Source organism: Suricata suricatta, chromosome 3 (assembly GCF_006229205.1).
Source record: "Suricata suricatta isolate VVHF042 chromosome 3, meerkat_22Aug2017_6uvM2_HiC, whole genome shotgun sequence".
NCBI lineage: Eukaryota > Metazoa > Chordata > Mammalia > Carnivora > Herpestidae > Suricata > Suricata suricatta.
The window spans coordinates 117,720,469-117,741,306 of record NC_043702.1 but is presented as its reverse complement, the minus strand read 5'-3'; the positions used below and the strand labels follow the sequence as shown (position 1 = coordinate 117,741,306).

Here is a 20,838-nt window from a genome sequence, read left to right as displayed (position 1 = left end):
CCACCACCTGTCTTCCCCCCTCCCCCCTCCCCCCCAACCCTCAGTTCATTCTCAGCTTTCAATAGTCTCTCAAGTTCTGCATCCCTCTCTCTCCCCAACTCTCTCTCTCTCCTCCGTTCCCCCTGGTTCTCCATTAGGTCTCTCTTGTTTTCCTGCTAGACCTATGAGTGCAAACATATGGTTTCTGTCCTTCTCTGCCTGGCTTACTTCACTCAGCATGACACCCTCAAGGTCGAAAGACTTTTTAATCAAACAAAACTTCAGTCTGAATCAGCATGGCTCAGATACCTGGGGGCTCACAGACACATTCATCGGAGCCTGGAAAGCCCTGCACCATAGTGTTCAGCTTGTGTGAAAGTAGGAAAGTACCAGTGTGCCCCTCTGCCATGGGTGCTTTATCAAGCAAGAGAAATTCTTGGAGGCTCACCTAGATTGTAGGCCCTCAACAGCAAGGACTGCCCTGTGTCCTTGCAGTGCCCTGCCCAGCACCTGATTTTTGTCAACCTTTGGAAGACCCTTGCTGAGGACTCACTAATTGCTATAATTAAATTTGAGCATGTGAATATTCATCCTGAGCACTCTTCTAGAATGCGATAGAAAAGAACCTCTCAAACAAACAGAAGTTCCCTAAAAAGGCAGGGATCTATGCTTGGCCTCAACTTGTTAAAGATTCTTATTTAGGGGCGCTTGGGTGGCTCAGTCAGTTGAGTGGACTCATGTCATGATCTCATGGTTCGTGAGTTCAAGCCCCACATCAGGGTCTCTGCTTTCAGCCTTTTAGTACAGAGCCCTCTTCAGATCCTCTGTTCCCCCCTACTGCCCCTTCCCTGCTTGCACTCTCTCAAAAATAAATAATTTTTTAAATTCTTATTTAATTGGGACGCCAGTGTGGCTCACTCAGTTGAGCATCTAACTCCGGCTCAGGTCATGATCTCTTGGTTCATGAGTTTGAGCCCCGCATCATGCTCTGTGCTGACAGCTCGGAGCCTGGAGCCTGCTTTGGGTTCTGTGTCTCCCTCTCTCTCTGCCCTTCTCCCACTCACACTGTCTCTCTCTGTCAATCTCTCAAAAATAAAGAAATATTTAAAAATTTTTTTTTAATTCTTACTTAAAAGTTCTCTACAGCCCTTGTAGAAAAACCTAGTCACTCCCAACCTTAGGTTACATTCTCATCTGTTCACTTTGGTATTTTATTTCCAGGGTTAGACCGACTGATATGCCTTGTCGCTGGAGCACCAAGCATCAGAGATGTCATAGCCTTCCCCAAATCCTTCCGGGGGTATGACCTCATGAGCAATGCCCCAGATTCTCTCCCTCCTGAGGAACTGAAGCCCTATCATATCCAGGTCTCCTGGCCAGCAGAGTCAGAAGCAGAAAAGAGCTCATTGAATCAGCCATATCATCCAGAAAGCTGAGCTTTTCAGCTTTGTCCACTTTGCTTCCCCAAGGCTGAAATCAGACACCGAGTTCTGCCACAGATCTGATAAGCAGGACTTTAGGTGGAAGGAACCCAGACAACATTCTTCACCACAATAAAGAAACAGAAGGTATCCAATTTTTACTTCATAACATGCTATATTAGGATTTTTTGTTTGGGACTTTTTTGTAGTTTCTGACCTGAAGAGGTGTGAAGATGCCCCTTTGCTGGATTAACAGAATAGCTTAGTGTTTCCTAATCATGTTTTTCACACCTGGATAGTCAGCTGTTCCCTGAAGACAGAGGTAATCAGACCATGTGAAATGGGGGGAAATGCTTGCCCCTTTAGTCCGTTGATGGAGGGGTCAGTTCAACCAGCCTTATCAAGAGAATCCTGTAAGTTAAGCTAGATAGTGACATTTTGACTCTCAGCATAATATAGTGAGAAGCAACATGATATATGCCTTTTAAGAAAATCACCCAAATGAAAGCCACAGAATCTTAGTGTTTCACCTTGAGCAAGTTACAGAAATGTCTCTCCGCCTCCTTTCCTGCCTGGATGACATGGGAACACTACTTGCCTGGCCCCCGACAATGCTCTTCTTGCCAGAGCCAGAGGACATGATGTACATGGCAGGTGTTGGGGTGAGAATACTTTGAACAACTCTAGAACATTACACAATGTAAGATAACGGGATTATTTACCTGTGAGCAGTTGCAGATACATCTTTACGTCTTTGCATTTTATAGTCTAAGAGGAAATAAAACTGATATCTATAGAAGAAAAACAGGAATTTTATTATTCACTGTTCTGTTTATGTTTCTATTTTTTAAAATAATTATTGGGGTGCCCAGCTGGCCCAGTCAGAAGAGCATGCAACCCTTGATCTCACGGTTGTAGATTCGAGTCCCACATTGGATGTAGAAATTACTTTAAAAAAATCTTTAAAAAATAATATTGTTATTATTAATCCCTGAAGAACACTTCTCCTCAATCATAAGCAATTGAAAATACTGACCTTAGGCCAACTTCAAATACATAGAAAAGTGAACACTGAGGCTATTGTAACTTTGTTAATACATTCTATGACATAAATAAAAGCTTATAATTAATCATTATGAAATGAGAACAAGGCCTTGATTAATGAAAGTGTTTTTTTCTACTTTATCTTTACTTTTACCTTCGCTTTTTTATTTTGATTTGTAAGTACCAAGTATTGGGGCACCTGGGTGGCTCAGGTGGTTAAGTGTCATGATCTCACAGTTCGTGAGTTCGAGCCCCGCATCAGGCTCTGTGCTGACAGCTCAGAGCCTGGAGCCTGCTTCCGATTCTGTGTCTCCCTCTCTCTCTGACCCTCCCCTGCTCATGCTGTCTCTCAAAGACTGTGTATATAACAGGACTTAAAAGAAGCAAGTTTAGATAATATCCTATGTTATTTTTAAAGTAGAAATTCCAGGAAAGGTTCATATAACTTTCTGCATAAAAGTAGTGAAATTTTATGTCTCACATTTTCATATCCCAGGCAATTCCAGTCTTTATTAAAAATCTAAGTACAATTTTTTAAGCCATAGAAGACTAGAAGAAAAATAATTTTTAATTCTTATCTTGCCATAAAAATGAACCCATTTATTATAGAGATTTAAAAAGAATAATGATACTGTATCACACACAAAAAAAGAATAATGATAATAATCACTATTGATAATTAATAAACTATTAGGTATTTGATTAAGGAATAATTATTTTTTAGCAACCATAACATAGAAGGACTTTGGAGAGGTTGTTCTAGATCTTTTTTGGTCTGTGTTAAGACAAGACTATAACTGGTAGATTTTTTTTAACGAGGCGTCTACACCTACCCTCGGTGTAGCAGGATGCAATAACGCTGATGTTTGGCAGTGCTTCGTGTTTATTTTCAGTTCTACATGCTGTTCTTTAGACCCATTTCCTCTTGCTCTCTCCCCAGCAGAGGAGGAGAAGTGTTGACCTCTCTTCCGCCTCAGAGTCTTCCATAGAACTAAAGCACTGTGTCTTCAACCTGCGTTTCTCCAGGGCGAATCAATCCTCTTTCTCTCTGGTGTTTGAGTCTCATTTTCCAATTATTTTATCATGTGGAGGTATCTCCAGAACCTTCTAAGGGCTGAGACCAAGGCATATTTTTCCTAATAACTAATTGTCTTGGTTACCTGGCATTCTCTTTCCCGATAGCAGGGGAACTAGATAGAAGACTTTTGGGGCTTACTTTCACTTATGATTTCATGCATCTTTTATGGAGATGAGCTGAGGCTTCTACATGTGGTAAATATTTAGTAAGGCTTCCTGGCTGTCTGACTCAAGAGTGTGGTTCCAAATAAGAGCCACACATGGTAAAGACGATTCCAGGAATTTGCTGGCTACTCAGCAGTGTTGGATCAAGCAGGGAAAACAATGCCTTTCCTGCCCATTTCCCAGCCACTGCTCCCCACATTCACTGTGAAATAGGTGGTCACAAGGAAGGGGCAGAGGGACTGGCACTGCTCCTTGCAGGGTGCTCCCTGGCAAGGGCCATGCCCTGTGTATTGTGCTGGTCAGGGAGCTCAGGCTTCTCATGGGCAGCTTTACTCAACATGGAATAGAGCTCCAGGTAGTTGGGGCTCACCCAGGTGGCCTCCTTCTAGTATCAGCACTTCTTTTCAAGGAATCCACTTTTATTTTTTATTTATTTTGAGAGAGCACGTGAGAGCACACAGACACACACACACACACACACACAAGTGAGTGAGCAGGGGAGGGGCAGAGAGAAAGAAAGCATCCCAGGCAGGGTCCACACTCAGCATGCAACCCAATTCAGGGCTTGATCCCCACAATCCTGGGAACACGACCTGAGCCAAAAATCAAGAGTTGGACACTCAACCACCTGAGCCACCCAGATGCCCCAGGGAAGCCACTTTTAAACCTGGTGTTGTTGAGGCTGGGCATTGCTGCACTCTGGCACCTGTGAACCTGAGATACAGTCATGCCTCAATAATGAACCCTTCCAGAAGTGAATGGGAGCCCGAGCAGTGGAGTGACAAAACCAAAGTGATCTCCTTTTGGATTCTTAGACTCAATAAATGTTCACCTTTGCAAAAGCATTCATTCCAAGCACTGGAAAGCTTTTGCAGAAAGTGCCTGGATGATCCTGTCAAAGAACTTCCCCAACTGGCCTTCTGTTCTTTGCAGATTTTCACCAACAAAAGAGTAATTTGGATTGCCAGGTATGTGTGTGTGTATATATATATGTATGTTTGTATGTGTATGTACACATACGTGCACACACACACACTTGGCTATATGTATATATATATATATATTATTTAGCAATCCATATTACTCTTGTGTCTTGAATATTCCTTTTTAGGTCATATCACTTGCCCAGAATATCCCCAATCAACTTCTATCTTCTCCCATCATTCAAAGGGTTTCTGAAACCACCTCTTCCAGGAAGTCTTCCCTGACTCACTAGAACAATGAAACCTCCTGACCTCTCTCCAGACTAACCACTCTCCTCAAAGAACTTCCCCTTTGATTCCACAGAACATAAATGCTGCTACTTATTTATTAGTTTATTGTGTATTTTGCATAGATTCTCAGGAAGGATGTCTTCCTGAGGCATCATAATAGATGATGACTTCCAAGAAGTAGGATGCCTTCCAAGAAGTGGACTGGTGTCTACCTGATGTGTAAATGACCCCAACACATAAGAGTAGCAAGTGAGCACTGCTGTGGGCGTGGCTCTGCGGGTGGTTTCTCAGACCTTGTCTTCAGAAACTGAACTTCTAGGGGCGCCTGGGTGGCTCAGTCAGTTAAGCATCCGGTTTTGGCTTAGGTCATGATCTCGCTGTTTGTGGGTTCGAGCCCCGCATCAGGCTCTGTGCTGACAACTAGCTCATGAGCCTGGAACCTGTCTTTAGATCCTGTGTCTCCCTCTCTCTCTGACCTTCCCTTGCTCACACTGTCTCTAAAAAAATTTTTTTTGATTAAAAAAAAACTGAACTTTTACATTTCCAGTGCTGCTGCTTACATATGCAATGTTTTTAGCCAGCAGATGCTTCAGTAGTAGCCATTCAACAGATGTTTGCTGAGGATCTACTGTGAGTAGCATTGTGTTAGCTACTGGAGATGTAGTAGCGGACTGGAAGATTCTAAGACTCTTGTGGTGGCCCATATTGAACCATGCCTCTCAGTTTCCAGGCCTTTGCGTAGCGCCCACACCCACCTCTTCTTGAATCTGAGTGAATCTATGAATTGTTCTAAATCGAGGGTTGAAGTAATGTGCCAGATTCAGGGTTAAGCCCAAGAAGACCTGCCAATTTCTGTTTTTGTGGTTTGGGGGAGCCCTGAGCTACCATGTAAGAAGTCCAGTGACTGCTGGAGAAATCATGGGGAGAGGCCACTTGGCAGCGGAGAGGCCCTGAGAATACAAGGAAAGAGAGAGAGAGGCTCAGTCCTGAGTCCCTGCTGAAATCAGCCTTTAGGCAACCTGCCAGCTGGGCGCAGCCACATGTGTGATCATGAACTGAAGAGCCACCCGGTGAGCCCAGCTCAGATTGCTGAACTATGAGCAAATAACCATTTGGTTATTGGTTTAGGCACTTTTTTGGGATGATTTGTTATATAGCAATAGATAATGCAAACAAAACAAAAACCAAAAACACCTATCATTCCTAAAAATAGGAAGGAAGTATATGATCTTCCAAAGTGGCTTCAAGATACATTTGTTAGTAGATCAAATGCTTACAAATTTAATAATCAAGTAGAATCATAGTAGCAATAGGCCTTAAAAAATTAGTCCATGCCAAATTCTTGATAAGAGTTGACATGTCCATCTTCCTTAAAAATATAAGCTATACAGCATTATTGACAATAGCCAAAGTATAGAAAGAGCCCGAATGTCCATTGACGGGTGAATAGATAAATAAGATGTGGTACACACACACACACAGAAGAATATTACTTGGTGATCAAAAAGAATGGATTCTTGCCATTTTCAACAACTTGGATGAAACGAGTATATTATACTAAGCGAAATAAATCAGTCAGAGAAAGATAAATATCAGATGATTTCACTCATGTGGAATTTAAGAAACAAAATAGGCAAACATAGGGGAAGGGAAGCAAAAATAAGATTAAAAAACAGAGGGAGACAAACCACAAGAGATTCTTAAATAATTGAGAATAAATTGAGGGTTGCTGAAGGGGTGTTGGGTAGGGGGATGGGCTAAATGAGTGGTGGGCATTAAAGAGGGCACTTGTCAGGATGAGCACTGGGTGTTATAAGTAAGTGATGCATCACTAAATTCTATTCTTGAAATCATTACACTGTATGTTACATATATGTTAACTATATGTTAATTAGCATTTAAATTTAAGAAATTATAAACAAACAAACAAAAATAAGCCATAAAATTAGTGCAATCCCAAAACTTACTGATAGGATGTTTTATGGTATCTGATGCTAAAGTTCATGTGTGGGAATAAGAAAAAGTAGCCAGGAACTTTCTGAAAAAAGAATGATAAGCCGAAGAGGAATAGTCTTAAGAGAAAATAAATATATTTTAATACTATAAAAATTAAAGAAGTCTGGTATGGGCATATGAGTACAACAGGATAGAAACAGACTCCAAATATATATTAGATTTTATCAACTGGCAAATGTGTCATCTGAAATCAGGAGGCATTATTAAAAAGAGGCACTATTAAATAAATGGTGTCAGGATGGGTGGCTAGCCACCTGAAGAGATCAGATCTCCCCTGTAAATTACTACTCTCTTGGATGATAGGAGAAATAAATAAATAAACACTAGCCTTAGTCCAACTTAGAAAATCCAACTCAATCCAATTATTTGAATACTTTTTTAAAGTGGTAACTCTGGCTCCTTTGAGTGATTCAGTATCTTTTAGATTTCCTTGTTTCTTGCCGAGACTACATGTGGGTGTAGGGGGAAGAAGGGCCTCTAGGGCCACCTGTGCGGGCCCTTGTACCTTCTCTGATCCTTCCAGCTTCCATGGCGATGCTGCTGCCCGCCTGTGTCTGGGAACATCTGACGTTGTGATTTATGGGATCTGGTCCAGGCCGTGGCCCTCCCTGACAAGGCTCACCTCAGCCCCCACTGGCACTGCGTTACCTGCCAGGATGGCTGTGACTCCCCTTTAGTGTCCTACCAACACAGTAGGATTCAGTCACTCTCCCCAGTGTCCCTCCACTGGCTGCTCCCACAACCCTCCACACGGCATGTGGGGATCTCGAAATGCCTTCTGCGAAACAACAGAGCTAAGGCAGGTTCAGGGGCTGAGCTGTGGAGCACCACACGGCATTGATTTTACCCTCCTGTCTGATTACGGTTATGCGAGGGGCACAGGGACAATGTGCTTCAAGGCTGAGTCTGAGACCGCGCCCCAGAGACGGGAGGTGGGGCTCTGAGCCTGCCAGCTTCATGCTTTTCATCTTCTAACGTCCACTGGGGCCAGAGGGAAAGGTCTCTTTCCTCTCCTCGACTGTGCTTATAGCTAGTTTATGGGCTCTGGCTCCTCATGTGTTATGTGGAGGTTAACAGAATTTAGAAAATCCTTCTGTCTATAAAGAGAATCAGGCTTTCAGGACTTGCCTTGATGTCCACTTGTCCACAGCCCTTTCTTCCAAGCAGGGCCCATGCTCCCCACCTCATTACTGAGGGGCAGTGAGCCCCAGGGCTCTGCCTTAGACATGGAAGGACAGGAGGGAACCACAATAAACTGGGGAAACAGAAATAAGTCAGGTCAGTGTTTCCAAATTCTCCTTGTCACAGACAGGACAGGAATTTGGAAGACAATTTCAAGCAGCTATCAACTAAAATTATTTCTTTTATAATTCGGATAAGTATCACACACATGCCACCGCAGAGATGGGGCAATGAATTAAATGTGTGGCACCAAATTTTCCAAACACACTTGAGGACTCAGCTGTCTGAAAGTTGCTTTAACACCTTTTTAAGTCACAGTTTGCCAGTTTAGAATTTCTGATAACTGTAATTCCAAACAGACACGATGGTTAGCTTCCTACAAGGAAGGGATGGTTGGCTGTAATAATTTCTATTTCCCAAGCAACTGACAGCAAACAGACATAGGTTTCCCCTTACCCTCAGGGGATATGATCCAAGGCGCCCAGTGGATGCCTGAAACCATGGATAGTACCAAATCCCAAACACACTGCGTGTTTTTTCTATATAGACATGCCTGTGATACCGTTTAACTTAAAAATGAGGCACATGAATAGTAATAATAATAAAATAGAATCATTTAACAATATACTGTTATAATAGTTATGTGAATGTGATCTCTTGAAATATCTTACTGTACTATACTCATGTTCCTGTGATGATACAGAATAATAAAATAGCCATGTAATGACATGAAGTGAGGTGAATAATGCAGGCATCGTGATGTAAGGTTGGGCAACTATTGACCTTCTGACGAGATGCCAGAGAAGGATCATCTGCTTCCAGAACACAGCTGACTGGTAACTGAAACGGAAACAAAACCACAGATAAGGGGGCATTGGGGAGACTACTTTATTGAATTTCCTTAAGGTAATCAACTGCTTTAAACCACTTTGGGCAATTTCTTAGATGCTGGTATTATCTGGGAATATTAGCTATTCATTAACTTCTGGAAAGTTGAGAAATATTTGTTGTGAGTGTATGTTGTCATAAGTCATGGGGGGGGGGAGGAAGAGGGGAGGAGGAGCAGGAGGAGGGGAGGAAGAAGACCCAGCAAGGTAGTCGCGATGTAATGGCAAGGATGTCTGAGCCCCACGGTGAGGGGCCATTGCTGTGGACCATGGGGAGAGACGCAGGCGGGGCTTGGAGTCCTACAGCAGACCCTCGGTAAGGCGATAGTCAGCAGACCCTCGGGAAGGCGGCTGGGTGTGGCCTCTCGTTCACCTCTATCTTTGCCTCATGAGAATGGAAATGATTGCCTCTATCTCGGGATCCTTTGAGATTTAGTGAAACGATGCATGTGGGCTTCTTAGCATGTTCCTGACACTCGGGAAGCACTCAACACACGGTAACTAGTACTGTTTTATTACTATTACCTTCAGCAAATAAGTTGATAAGATTACATTTAAATATTTATAGGAAAGTATTTTTGAATAATTCTGGACATATAGTGGCCTCTTCATATGCTTGTTTAAAAAGTATGTTCCTTTCAACAGTTCTACGATTCACACTGTTTATTAACAGACTTTCACCCAAAAGTGCGGCACTGTTGCAGTTGTGGCTTCACTTAATCTCTTCCTTTTCTTTGGGTAATCTTTATCTTGAACTACCAAGAGTAGAATATATTGTGACCTCATGCTGTTAGAATAAATCTGACACTGTGGGTTTGTTTAAGCAATGTTTTTTCAAATCAGATTTGTAGGGAAATATCAAAGGGAAAAGCAGCTTGTTAGAGGGGAAAAAATGGTTTCTCAGAATTCTAAGGCATTGAGCTGGTGTATTAAACAGTGAAGGGAACCCCAGGTTCCTCTGCGTTATATATACCACCTGATGAGATCCCCGGAGAGTGTAACACGTCATAGACAAGATCCGGCATAAATCTGATCATGGTCCCTTTGTCACCACATCTCAGCTTATCCCTCTTCTGTGTCTTTTCCCTGTGACTCAGATAACAGCTAGGAGACAGGGGTGAAGGGAGTCTGGGCAAAACTCGCAGCAAATTAAGTCCAGTGTTTCAGGGAGGGCAGCCTCATGGGGCTACCGTCGGGAGATAGGGGTCACAGAGCCCATCACCCAGGCAGAAAGAATGAAACGTTTATTTATGTTCTTGAACTTTTCTTCCATTTGAATGTAGAGGACCAAAAAAAATGAGGATTCATTTTAGTAAGAAGTATTTCTGGAGAAGCGATCATTTGCCAAATCTGATGATTTCCTTTAAGAGAAAAGCTCTTGGTTTAGGCTTATAACAGAAGCCAGGATTTGCCAGTAAAGTACAGGAATTCCTTAGTCCTCCATCATAGCTTCTGAAACCAGACAATTTCTTGCAGCTAATTCCTCAGAAGTCTCAGAAACATGTGGGTTTCACGCTCATCTTCCTCCTGGGAACCTGGAACCCAGCAAACAGTAAGGTGTGTGCCCCGGCCCCTGCACTCACTCTGTACCTCCTTATTGGACTCTGTCCTGACCAATGGGAGACTGGTGGGCAGGCTCCATGCCTTGGCTTCCGTGTGCACATCCATATACACCTCAGCACACTATTTGGATTCACTGAGTATTTATGGAATAAGAGAAGGCACGTATGAAACATGGTTTTAAAATACTGTTTGGCACGTTAGTGGGAAAGACCACACAGCTCTGAGGTGGGGTTTTCGGGACCTGGAGCAGAGGTGTCCTACGAGTCGTCCAAATGTTACTACTCTGCCCCTGTCATCCCCTAGTTTCTATGCCCACACAGGATCAGAGGTGGGCAGATGTCAGTGAAAGTTCATAGCCACACTTATTTTAACCGTTTGCCCATCATTTTTTCTCTTTGCAGTCAGGGAGGGAAATGAAGCAAGATACACAGATCAATGCATTCTTCTTCCCTTCTTCTACCTACTCTCCTAGGAGATGCTCAGCTATAAAATGACTCAAAAGAAAAGGAGGTTGAAGTGCAGGAACAAAGGGGCAAGGAAGCTCTAACCCAGGAAAAAGTCACCAAACCAACAGTGTGGCCACGGGCAGGGGACAAAGAGGCAGTTGGGTGATGCAGGCAGCAAGGACCCTGAGAGGGAGGGTACCCACTGGCTGTTTCCTGGGGAAACTAACCTTTTGTCCATCAATATTTTTTTCCTCAGAAGAATTTGAAGGAACAAAAAAAGTGAAATGCTCAAGTTCTGTATACTTACCAACTAGTGAGGAGGGGCGCGGAGAGGATTCCCACCAAGGCACCACCAGGAACAGAAATGGACAGAAAGTGCCCAGGCCATCATGGCAGAAGTGGGCCGCCGGAGCCACACATAGGGCAGCGACGGAGGCCTTAAAATCTGTGACTGAGTAGGAATCCAAAGGCATGGAGGTCAGCCAGAGCAGGGGACTCTGAGGGGTCAGGTTTTCTTATGTGGCTACAGCAGGCCACACAGAAGTCAGAGGAATACAGCCAAAGGAGAGGAGGGCTAGAGGGAAACTATATCCGCCAGCACCATGGAGTCTACCTGCGGAGTGTGAATGCTGTCTCCTGCTCTGATATCCTCAGGGACATGGGGGTTAGACCTCAGCCTCAGTAGCCAGGAGACTCTTGAGTTTGTGTTCAGGCAAGTTTCCCGGTGATTTACCCTTGTCCCTTAGATCCCACCCCCTCCCATGTCTCCATCCCCCACTTCTTGTGGTAGTTAGCCCGTTTTGTAACCTCAATTAATAATAAATATGAACATGAATGGCAAGTCATTAATGTCTGAGATTGTGATCTAGGGGGAACTGATAAGTCAAAAGTTTGCACTATGCGATCATTCATTCATTCAACTAATATTAGTGAAAAGCCCACAAGGGTACAAGCGATGAATTATGGGAACACTCTTAAGCTCTGAAGTTTCAGAGGAATGGAACATTAGCTTCCCCAAATCCTTTCATAAAATCTCACCAATTTCTTCAGTGGTCCTCTAGAAAGATACTTTTTCATCATTTTGGTATGTAGAAGCTTGATAATAGACTCTATCTGCAAAACAATAGGTCAGGGGGGAAAAAAAAACCCGCAACCCTCTAAAGACACCAGAACTAAAACTCTCAGCTAAAAACAAAATCTACAAGTCCTATCTGAAATATACTGAGATAATGGAACTGAAACCCTGTAAAAGCTCCTGGGGTATAATTTGTCTCTTAATTCTTAATGATGGGACAATGGGAGAGAGTCAAAGATGATTCAAATTCCCTTGCGTACTGTGGGGCAGTTCACTTAAAAATCAAATTTATTTTTATGCAAGTATTACATGCACATAAAGAATCAAATCTATAAGGTTTGTAACCAAAAAATATCAGTCCCTTGGCCTGCCTTGCCCACCTGGGTTCATTCACTTTGCACTCTGTTAGCTGTTTTTTCTTTTTTCTTCTGGTATTTACTTGAATAATATCTACAATGTGCTGCCTTTTGATTCAGCCATTTCAGAGATCATGCACGGACTTTTCATTGTGGTGAAGATCTCACTCCCCATCATTCCAGTTTCATGGCTGATATTCAGGTGACACAGTTACAACCAAATGAGTTGTTTCAATATTACAAAATGAACTTCTGTAGTGGCACACAGACGCTCCCTCTGTGACCAATTTTTGTCGCCTAGCTGCTCCAGTGTGTTGACCTCAATCTGCCCTGACTACCTGGTGTCCTTCCTCTACCAATTCCCAATCATTTATCCTTCCACTAGAACTCTTCCAAATTTTTATTGAATTCAGATTTGAGATGTTTACCGTTGTCTATATAAACACTGGTCACTGTGAAGCCAACTTGGGACTATGAGTACATTTCTTGTACAATATTCTACTTTTACTAATATTGATTAATTGCCTGATTTTATTCTTTTTCTGAACCTCTAAATACTACAAAATACCTCCTTTATACGATTTTCCAGGTAAACTACCACTCATTTTGTCAATTATATTTCCTCTTCCTGAGAATACCTCTTCTCCTCTAGTCCTACATACTCCTATTCCAACCTGTTCTGACTGGACTCCTCCAAATTTGTTCAAGTGTCCTGTGGACTTGAGCTTGCCGCTCTCCATCTTATAGCCTCTCTTTGCTGGATCCCATGGTTCTGCTTTCTTGTTTACCCTTTGTAGTGGAGCATATTCACTAGGAGTGCCCCAAACAGCAGTTTGGTGAGTTATATAGATAAGGGGGGAGGAGCAGAGATAGAAAGAGAATCTCAAGTTAGGCTCCACACTGAATGCAGAGCCCAACTTGGGGCTCGGCTTCATGACCCTGAGATCATGACCTGAGCTGAAATCAAGAGTAAGACACTCAACTGACTGAGCCACCCAGGTGCCCCAAAATATATATTTTAAAGTATATATTTATTTAGATTTTGCATGTTTGAGAATGGCTTTAGATTTACCTCCTACCTGGTTGATAGTTTGGCTGGGTATAGATTGCTAGGTTGCAAATCATTTATACTGAGAATTTCCAGGTTATATTGCTCCAGAGACTTCTAGATTAAAAATTCTTCTTTAGTGGTTTGATGCCATGCCAATGCCTCTTCCTTTTTCCTCTGCTGGAAGCTTTTAGAAACTTCTCTTTATCTAATATTTCTCAGTGATGTGCCTTGGTAGGCGTGATTTTTTTTTTTTTTTTTTTTTTTGTCTTTTTTCATTCCTTGTGCTGAATACTCAGTGGGGCTTTTTCCTTCTGGAGTTTTGCAATCCATCTGGGGTTAGTGTCTTGTATTAAAAAAATTCTTGTGTTGGGTTTATATGTATATACATATATATATACATGCTATAATTCATTTTTTCATTTTACTACTGATGGATATTTGGGTTGCTTCCAGTTTTTTATTTCTATTTCTTTACTCTTTTTGAGATATACTTCATATACCATATTAATGTACTTATTTAAAGGTACAGTTCAATTGGTTTTAGTATATTCACCAATCAACCACCAGCACCATCAATGTTTTTTTTAATGTTTATTTATTTTTGAGAGAGAGAGAGAGTGAACAGGAGAGGGGCAGAGAGAGAGGGAGACCCAGAATCCAAAGCAGGATCTAGACTCCAAGCTGTTAGCACAGAGTCCAGTGTGGGGCTTGGACCCACAAACCGTGAGATCATGACCTGAGTCGAAGTCAGATGCTTAATTGACCGAGCCACCCAGGCTTTCCTGCCACTGTCAATTTTTGAGCATTTTCATCACCTCCAAGAGAAACCCTATATACTCCCAATTCCTTCTACTGTCTTCCTTCCTCCAACCCTAGGCAACCACTAATCTATTTTCTGTTTCCACAGATTTGCCAATTCTAGAAATTTCATGGAAGTATAATCATACAAACGCCTTTTGTGAGTGACTTCTGTCACTTAGCATCCTTCCAAGTTTCCTCCACATGGTAATATGTACCGTATTTATTGCCAAATAACATTCCATCAATTGGATATGCCATATTTTATTTATCAGTTGACAGACATTTGAGTTGCTGCTACAAACATTCATGTACAAATTATTGTGTAGACATGTCTTCATTCTTTGAGGTTTAGACCTTACAGTTGCATTGCTGGGTTATATGGCAACTGCATTATTCTTGAGAATTTTGACTCCTTGGTTTTTTTCTGCACTTTTTGGAAAAGATATCAATTGGATACTGGACCCTCTGAATTTATTCTTACTCTTATTTCTTCTAAATTGCCATCTCTTAATCTTGTTTGACTTTTGGGAAAATTTTATATTATCTTCCAGCCTTCATACCGAATTTCTTTCAATTTTTACACCTTTAATTTTCAAGAACTTTTTTTTTAATGAATGAAATTATCTTTTTTTTTTTTTACATTTATTTATTTTTGAGAACAGAGAGACAGAGCGTGAACATGGGAGGGACAGAGAGAGAACACAGAATATGAAGCAGGTTCCGGGCTCTGAGCTGGTGGTCAGCACAGAGCCCGACACGGGGCTCGAATCCATGAACGTGCTATCATGACCTGAGCCTAAGCCAGACGCTCAACTGACTGAGCCACCCAGGTGCCCCAATGAACAGAGTTATCTTATCTCTGGGAGGATAGTAGTTATTCTAGAACTTTGTTTTGTATTTATCTCGCGATTTTCTGAGGTCTTATTTTCTCTTTGGTTTTTGTGTGCTTGTTTTCATTCATTCAGTTAACCAATATGCACTGAGAAACTATCATATGCCAGGCATTTTTCTAGGTGCTTGGGGTACATCAGAACAAAGATTCCTGATTTGTGGGGTCTCTGCATTTAAAGACTTCCCTCAAATGTCTGGTAAATTTCTATTTGTGTATTTATCATTTTTTTCGCTAAATTTAGATTAAATGCATAAATAAGTGTATAGCTAAATGGTTCCAAATATGTATACAACTATGTGAGCAACACTCAGATTAAGATCTAGAACATTTCCTTCACCCAAAAGAGTTCCTGGTGGTTATTTCCAATTAATATCTCCCCTGTATCCATGGACAACCACCATAGATTAGTTTTGTCTATTCTGATGTCATACACAGTATGCGCTCTTCTATGCCTGCTGTTATTCAACATGATGTCTTTGAGATTCATCCATGTTGTGAGTATATCAGTAATTCATTAAAAAAATTTCTTGTGTTGGGTTTATATATATATATATATATATACATATATATGCTATAATTCATTTTTTCATTTTACTACTGATGGATATTTGAGTTGCTTCCAGTTTTTTATTATGTTCACTTATTTTTGAGAGTGAACTACAAAAATGTTTCTGAGCATTCCAGGTAAGTGGGACTTAGACACTAAGTGGTTCTACAGTAGGGTGACTGGAGTGGTCAGTTGGACATGTGGTTTGGGATCTCCAAATATCACTATCTGAATAGGTTGTTCAATTTTGCTAAAGGATCATCCAAGATATGTGAGCCAAACTGCTACTATTCTGGAACTTCAGGTCTTACCATTCTAATGGAACATTTTATTCTGACCATTTTTTTTGTTTTGTTCTGAGTTTCACCCTTATTCTCCAGGGACTCTTTATTCCAATTTTCTCCAGAAAATGAGCTCCTTTGGCAGAGGCCATTACTGACAGTGTGTGGAGGTGGGTACATAATCTCATTTTTAGGCCCCTCTATCCCATCTCAGCCTTTTGCAGGGTTCTCCATTCTTCAGTGTTCTAGAAATTCTGAGGGCAAATTGGCAAATTTCTCCTACCAATGTCTCTCTCTGCAGACACTTAGACTTGATCTTCCTCTGATCTGCTAATTCATTACTTTTTCCTCCATCCACATTCCTTCTTCTTATGCTATGGTATGGGCATCATACCTCTAGGTTTCATCAGAAGATGAGTGTGTGTTTCTCTCTGGCTCTTGCTATTTTGGGGTAAACAATACACAAGGAGAAAAATGGATTCAAGAGATTTCTATTTCCTTTCCCCTCTTTTGTCAAAATTAATGGCTTCTCATCACCAATTCTAATGTGTACAAAGCTCTTAAGAGCCGACCCTGCCTCTGTTCAAGTTTACCTATGACAAGTTTTTTTTCCTTTTTTATAATTTTCTTCGTAACAAATCTTTTCAGACAAGACCTATACATATAGCCTACCTGATGGTCCTCAGTACACCATGCGTTTGCTCTGACAACCACCAGTCTTGGGATAATCTCTTCACATTGCCAGGAATCCTCCTCTCTGATTATTTGCCTAAAATATCCAAAACTGGAAAAATGTCACCTCCTTTGCAAAGACTTCCATGACTTCTCAAAGTTTGCCACACATACATCTATATAGAATTTGCTGTTTTGCATGATCATTTTTCACACATTCTTTTCACTAGAATATGAGCTTCTTGAAGACAATGTTTGTCCTATGAATATTTTCATTCCTTTCATCAAACCAAGTATTAATAGTGCTTATAGAATGCTCACTATGTCAATTATGTGCCAAGTAGTAATCTAAGGACTTTATATTATGAACACACTTACTTCACATAATATTAACATCATCCCCATGTTATATTAGAGAAAACAGCAACACAGAGAAGTTAAGTAACTTGCCAATGCTATTTAACTACTAATAAAAGCCAATAGATGATCTGGCTCCAAGACTATGCTCTGAACCTGATTTTGAATTGAGGAGGTGCCTAATATGTATTTGTTGAATGGATGAATAAATGTGAAAGTAGAAAAGGAAAAACCATAGACTTCAACAGAAGTCGGACAAATTTGGTCTTAGAGATAGCCCTATTTTGAAGCCAATAAAAAGTTTGATTTTATTGACTTTGTTTTCCATTGCAGCCTAAGCCATAAAGACCCAGAGAAAGAGGTCTAGGGTAAGATATCTGTTGCCTGGTGTTATGGACTGAATGTTTGAATCTCAAAATCCCTAGTTGAAGCCCATCCCCCACTGTGGCTCTATTTAGAGATGGGGCTTCTAAGGGAATACTTAAGGTTAAATGAGGTTATATTGGTGGGGTCCTGATCCAGGAGGATCAGTGCCCTTGTAAAAAGAGATGCCAGCATTCCCCCTACCCCTACATATACACAGAGGAAGAGAGACCTCACCAGACTCTGAATTTGCCAGCATCTTGATCACAGATTTCAAGCCTCCAGAAATGTGAGAAATTAAATATCTGTTGTTGAAGCCATCCAGTCCAATATTTTGTTATAGCAACTCAAGTGCACTAATATAGTTTGTAATAGCTGAAGTTTGGGAAACAGATTTTCCTTCATTTCTTTCAGAAACCAGCTGCTTTAATGTGTTTTCTCTCCTTTGGAACTGGATTTTACCTTCTTGTGCTGTACTTTTTGTTTTTTGTTGAAAGGTAATTTTAAGACTCCACCCAATCCAGCCTTCTTTTTACCATAAGGAGGCTGACATTTGATTTTGTTTTCCTTCAATACTGCATATAACTATAGACTTTCTTACTTTTCATCATCTTAGTTAACTAATTCATGGCTTATGCAGGAGTTTAATCTCTCTCCTTACAAATGTATACTTAACCAATACTTTTACTGGTATTGGCCATGCTTATCCTAGTTAAAAATGGGAATATACTGTTTTGCCAGTGGTATTTTATTTGGAACTCTCCTATAACTGTGGAGTGGAACTCTGGGCTCTCTGAGAGATTTTAAGTTTTAACTGTCTGAGAACTTTAAATAAATATAATAAACTTCTTAAATAAAATATAATAAACTTTTTAATTATAAAAATTTTTTTAATTATAAAAATAATTTAATGTTTAATTATAAAAATTTCCAGACACAGGAGTAGAGGAATGGATGCATCACATAGATCCAATATTATCAAGATTTTTGCCATGTTTACTTAATCTATTCTTTTGTTCTGGGCTGACATATTTCTGAGCAAATCCAAGACATGAAGTCATTAAATTCTATGTATCTCAAAATGTATCTCTTAAAAAAGGAAGACATTTTCTTAGGGGCACTTGGGTGGCTCACTTGGTTAAGCATCCGACTTTGGCTCAGGTCATGATCTTACGGTTTGTGACTTCAAGTACCATGTTGGGCTTTGCAGTGACGGATTAGAGCCTGGAGCCTGCTTTGGATTCCCTGCCTCTGTCTCGCTCTGCCCTTCCCCATTCACGTTCTAGTTCTCTCTCTCTCAAAAATAGATAAGCATCTAAAAAAAAAAAAAAGGAAGACATTTTCTTATATAATCACCAATGTAATTGTCTAGGAAAATTAACAATTTGTTTTGTTTATATGCTATTGAAGTGAAATACCTTATACAAAATGTTATGCCATAAAACAGCACTATAGTAGAAAAGCAATATTCTACCTCACAATTTTATTTTTTCATTTTTGTTTTTTAATGTTTATTTATTTTTGAGAGAGACAGACAGAGGCAGAGCACCAGCAGGGGAGGGGCAGAGAGAGAGACACACACAAAATCCGAAGCAGGCTCCAGGCTCCGAGCTGTCAGCACAGAGTCTGGCACAGTGCTCACACTCACGAATCGCAAGATCATGACCTGAGCTGAAGTTAGACACTTGACTGAGCCACCCAGGCACCCCTGTACCTCACAACAATTTTAAAGTGAAATATAGTATGTTGAGAAATGCAGAATGCTTATTTACCATTCAGCTAAAGCTGAGCTCAGGATGCCTGAGACAACTAAAAAATACACAGTATGAAAATTTCAGTTCTTTGTACATTATTTTAATAAAAACTCACTGCTGTTACAAATACATAGATATGAAATTATAACATTAAAATACAGAGTGAAATAAAGTGGCTTATAAATTATCTTCGCTGAGACAAGTTTTCTGTCACATTTAGACATTTACGATTAAGACATAATAAACAAGGGAAGTACAGATTTTCAAACCTCATGATTAGTAAATTCCTTTGCAAGTGAATGAAGTCATATAGTCACCAAAAGGAGAAAAGTAACCCTGTCTACGCCATATTACTGTGAAGAAGAGGCACAGTAAGAGCTGTAAGAAACTATAGTGAAATGTAAGAAATACAGGTAGTATAGCTTTCTCAGACTTCTACCAATAATTGTATCCTTGATAAACATCCTTAAATGTAAAATAGTTCAGTATGACTACATCAATATGTGTTCCACATTGACAATTTGTTAAGGTATTAATGCAATATATATTTTTGAGCTGGAATCATGTACAAATAATGAGAAATCTTAAAAAGAAACTATCAGTCCTAAGTCATATGATACTTAAAGTTGAAAGGCCTGTGGAGAACAAAAGTGTGGACAAGAACTATTGGCTACATGCCAATTTTTATTTCTAAGGGAAAGTCTTATGTAAATAAGTCTTCTTTGTCTACAAAACAAAAACAAAAAAATCCTTAAAATAACATTATAAATCCAAATTAGCTGAACTTGGAGTAACAAAGTCTTCTCATCTGCATATCAATGGGATAAATAAAAACTGCACTGAAAAAAAAAAAAACAAAAAACCCAACTGCATCTGCTCCTGGCTCCTTCCTAAACAGAACAGAAGATTAGTTTTAGCACTTAAATAAAGACAACTGTTACACTGCTCCTTTTTAAAGAAAGATGTAAGAGGGAGGAGCCAAGATGGTGGAAAGGAAGGGAGCTCTGTAAACTTCGTCTGCCGCATCGATCCAACTGAGAAGGTCATTACTCTCATCTATCTGCAAGAGCGGAAAGAGAAAATATGGACTCCAGAAGGAAGAGAACCTCAAGGATATCTGAGTGAGTGAGTGCGAACTGGGGAGATTGGAAAACGGGCCAGCTCGAGACGGGCAGGGGAGGTGGCAGCCCCAGCCCTAACATGGGGCAAGTGCGCACGGAGCCCGAGAGACAAAGGGACAGAGAGACTGAACATGCTCATAGTACTGTCTCTGGGGAATTGGTAAAGAACGCTTAACCGCGCTTGGAGAGAGAGAAGCTCACTCCATAGATAACTGCTGGGTACCCCAAATCCTAAACCCAGGAGGCACAGGGAAAGAACAGCTTCCAGCCTTGTGCCATCTTGGCAGGGAGTCAGCGGCCAATGTTCATAGCAGCAATGTCAACAATAGCCAAAACATGGAAAGAGCCTAAATGTCCATCACCTGATGAGTGGATCAAGATGTGGTATATCTATACAATGGAGTACTACTACATGGCAATGAGAAAGAATGAAATATGGCCATTTGTAGGAAAGTGGATGGACCTTGAGGGTGTCATGCTAAGGAAATAAGTCAGGCAGAGAAGGACAGATACCATATGTCTGCACTTATAGGTCTAACAAGAAATTTTCAGAATGATCTAGCTTCAAGAAAAT

At 40.8% G+C, this 20,838-nt stretch overlaps 1 protein-coding gene and 1 long non-coding RNA gene across 4 annotated transcripts in view; both read left to right on the top strand.

Moving 5' to 3' along the window:
- Positions 1 to 2,207, top strand: part of DARS2 (aspartyl-tRNA synthetase 2, mitochondrial) — a 26,917-nt gene extending 24,710 nt beyond the window's left edge. For all 3 annotated transcript variants that reach the window (XM_029934958.1, XM_029934957.1, XM_029934960.1), the window contains one exon: positions 1,201 to 2,207. In XM_029934958.1, the coding sequence (XP_029790818.1) occupies positions 1,201 to 1,415 (215 nt within the window). In that variant the 3' untranslated portion in view covers positions 1,416 to 2,207. The remainder of the gene's footprint in view (positions 1 to 1,200) is intronic.
- Positions 2,208 to 8,698: 6,491 nt separating this feature from the next.
- On the top strand, positions 8,699 to 11,839 carry LOC115286615. The gene is made up of 3 exons (XR_003906167.1): positions 8,699 to 9,004; positions 10,462 to 10,542; positions 11,251 to 11,839. It is a non-coding gene; the product is annotated as an uncharacterized LOC115286615 (long non-coding RNA).
- Positions 11,840 to 20,838: the final 8,999 nt, after the last annotated feature.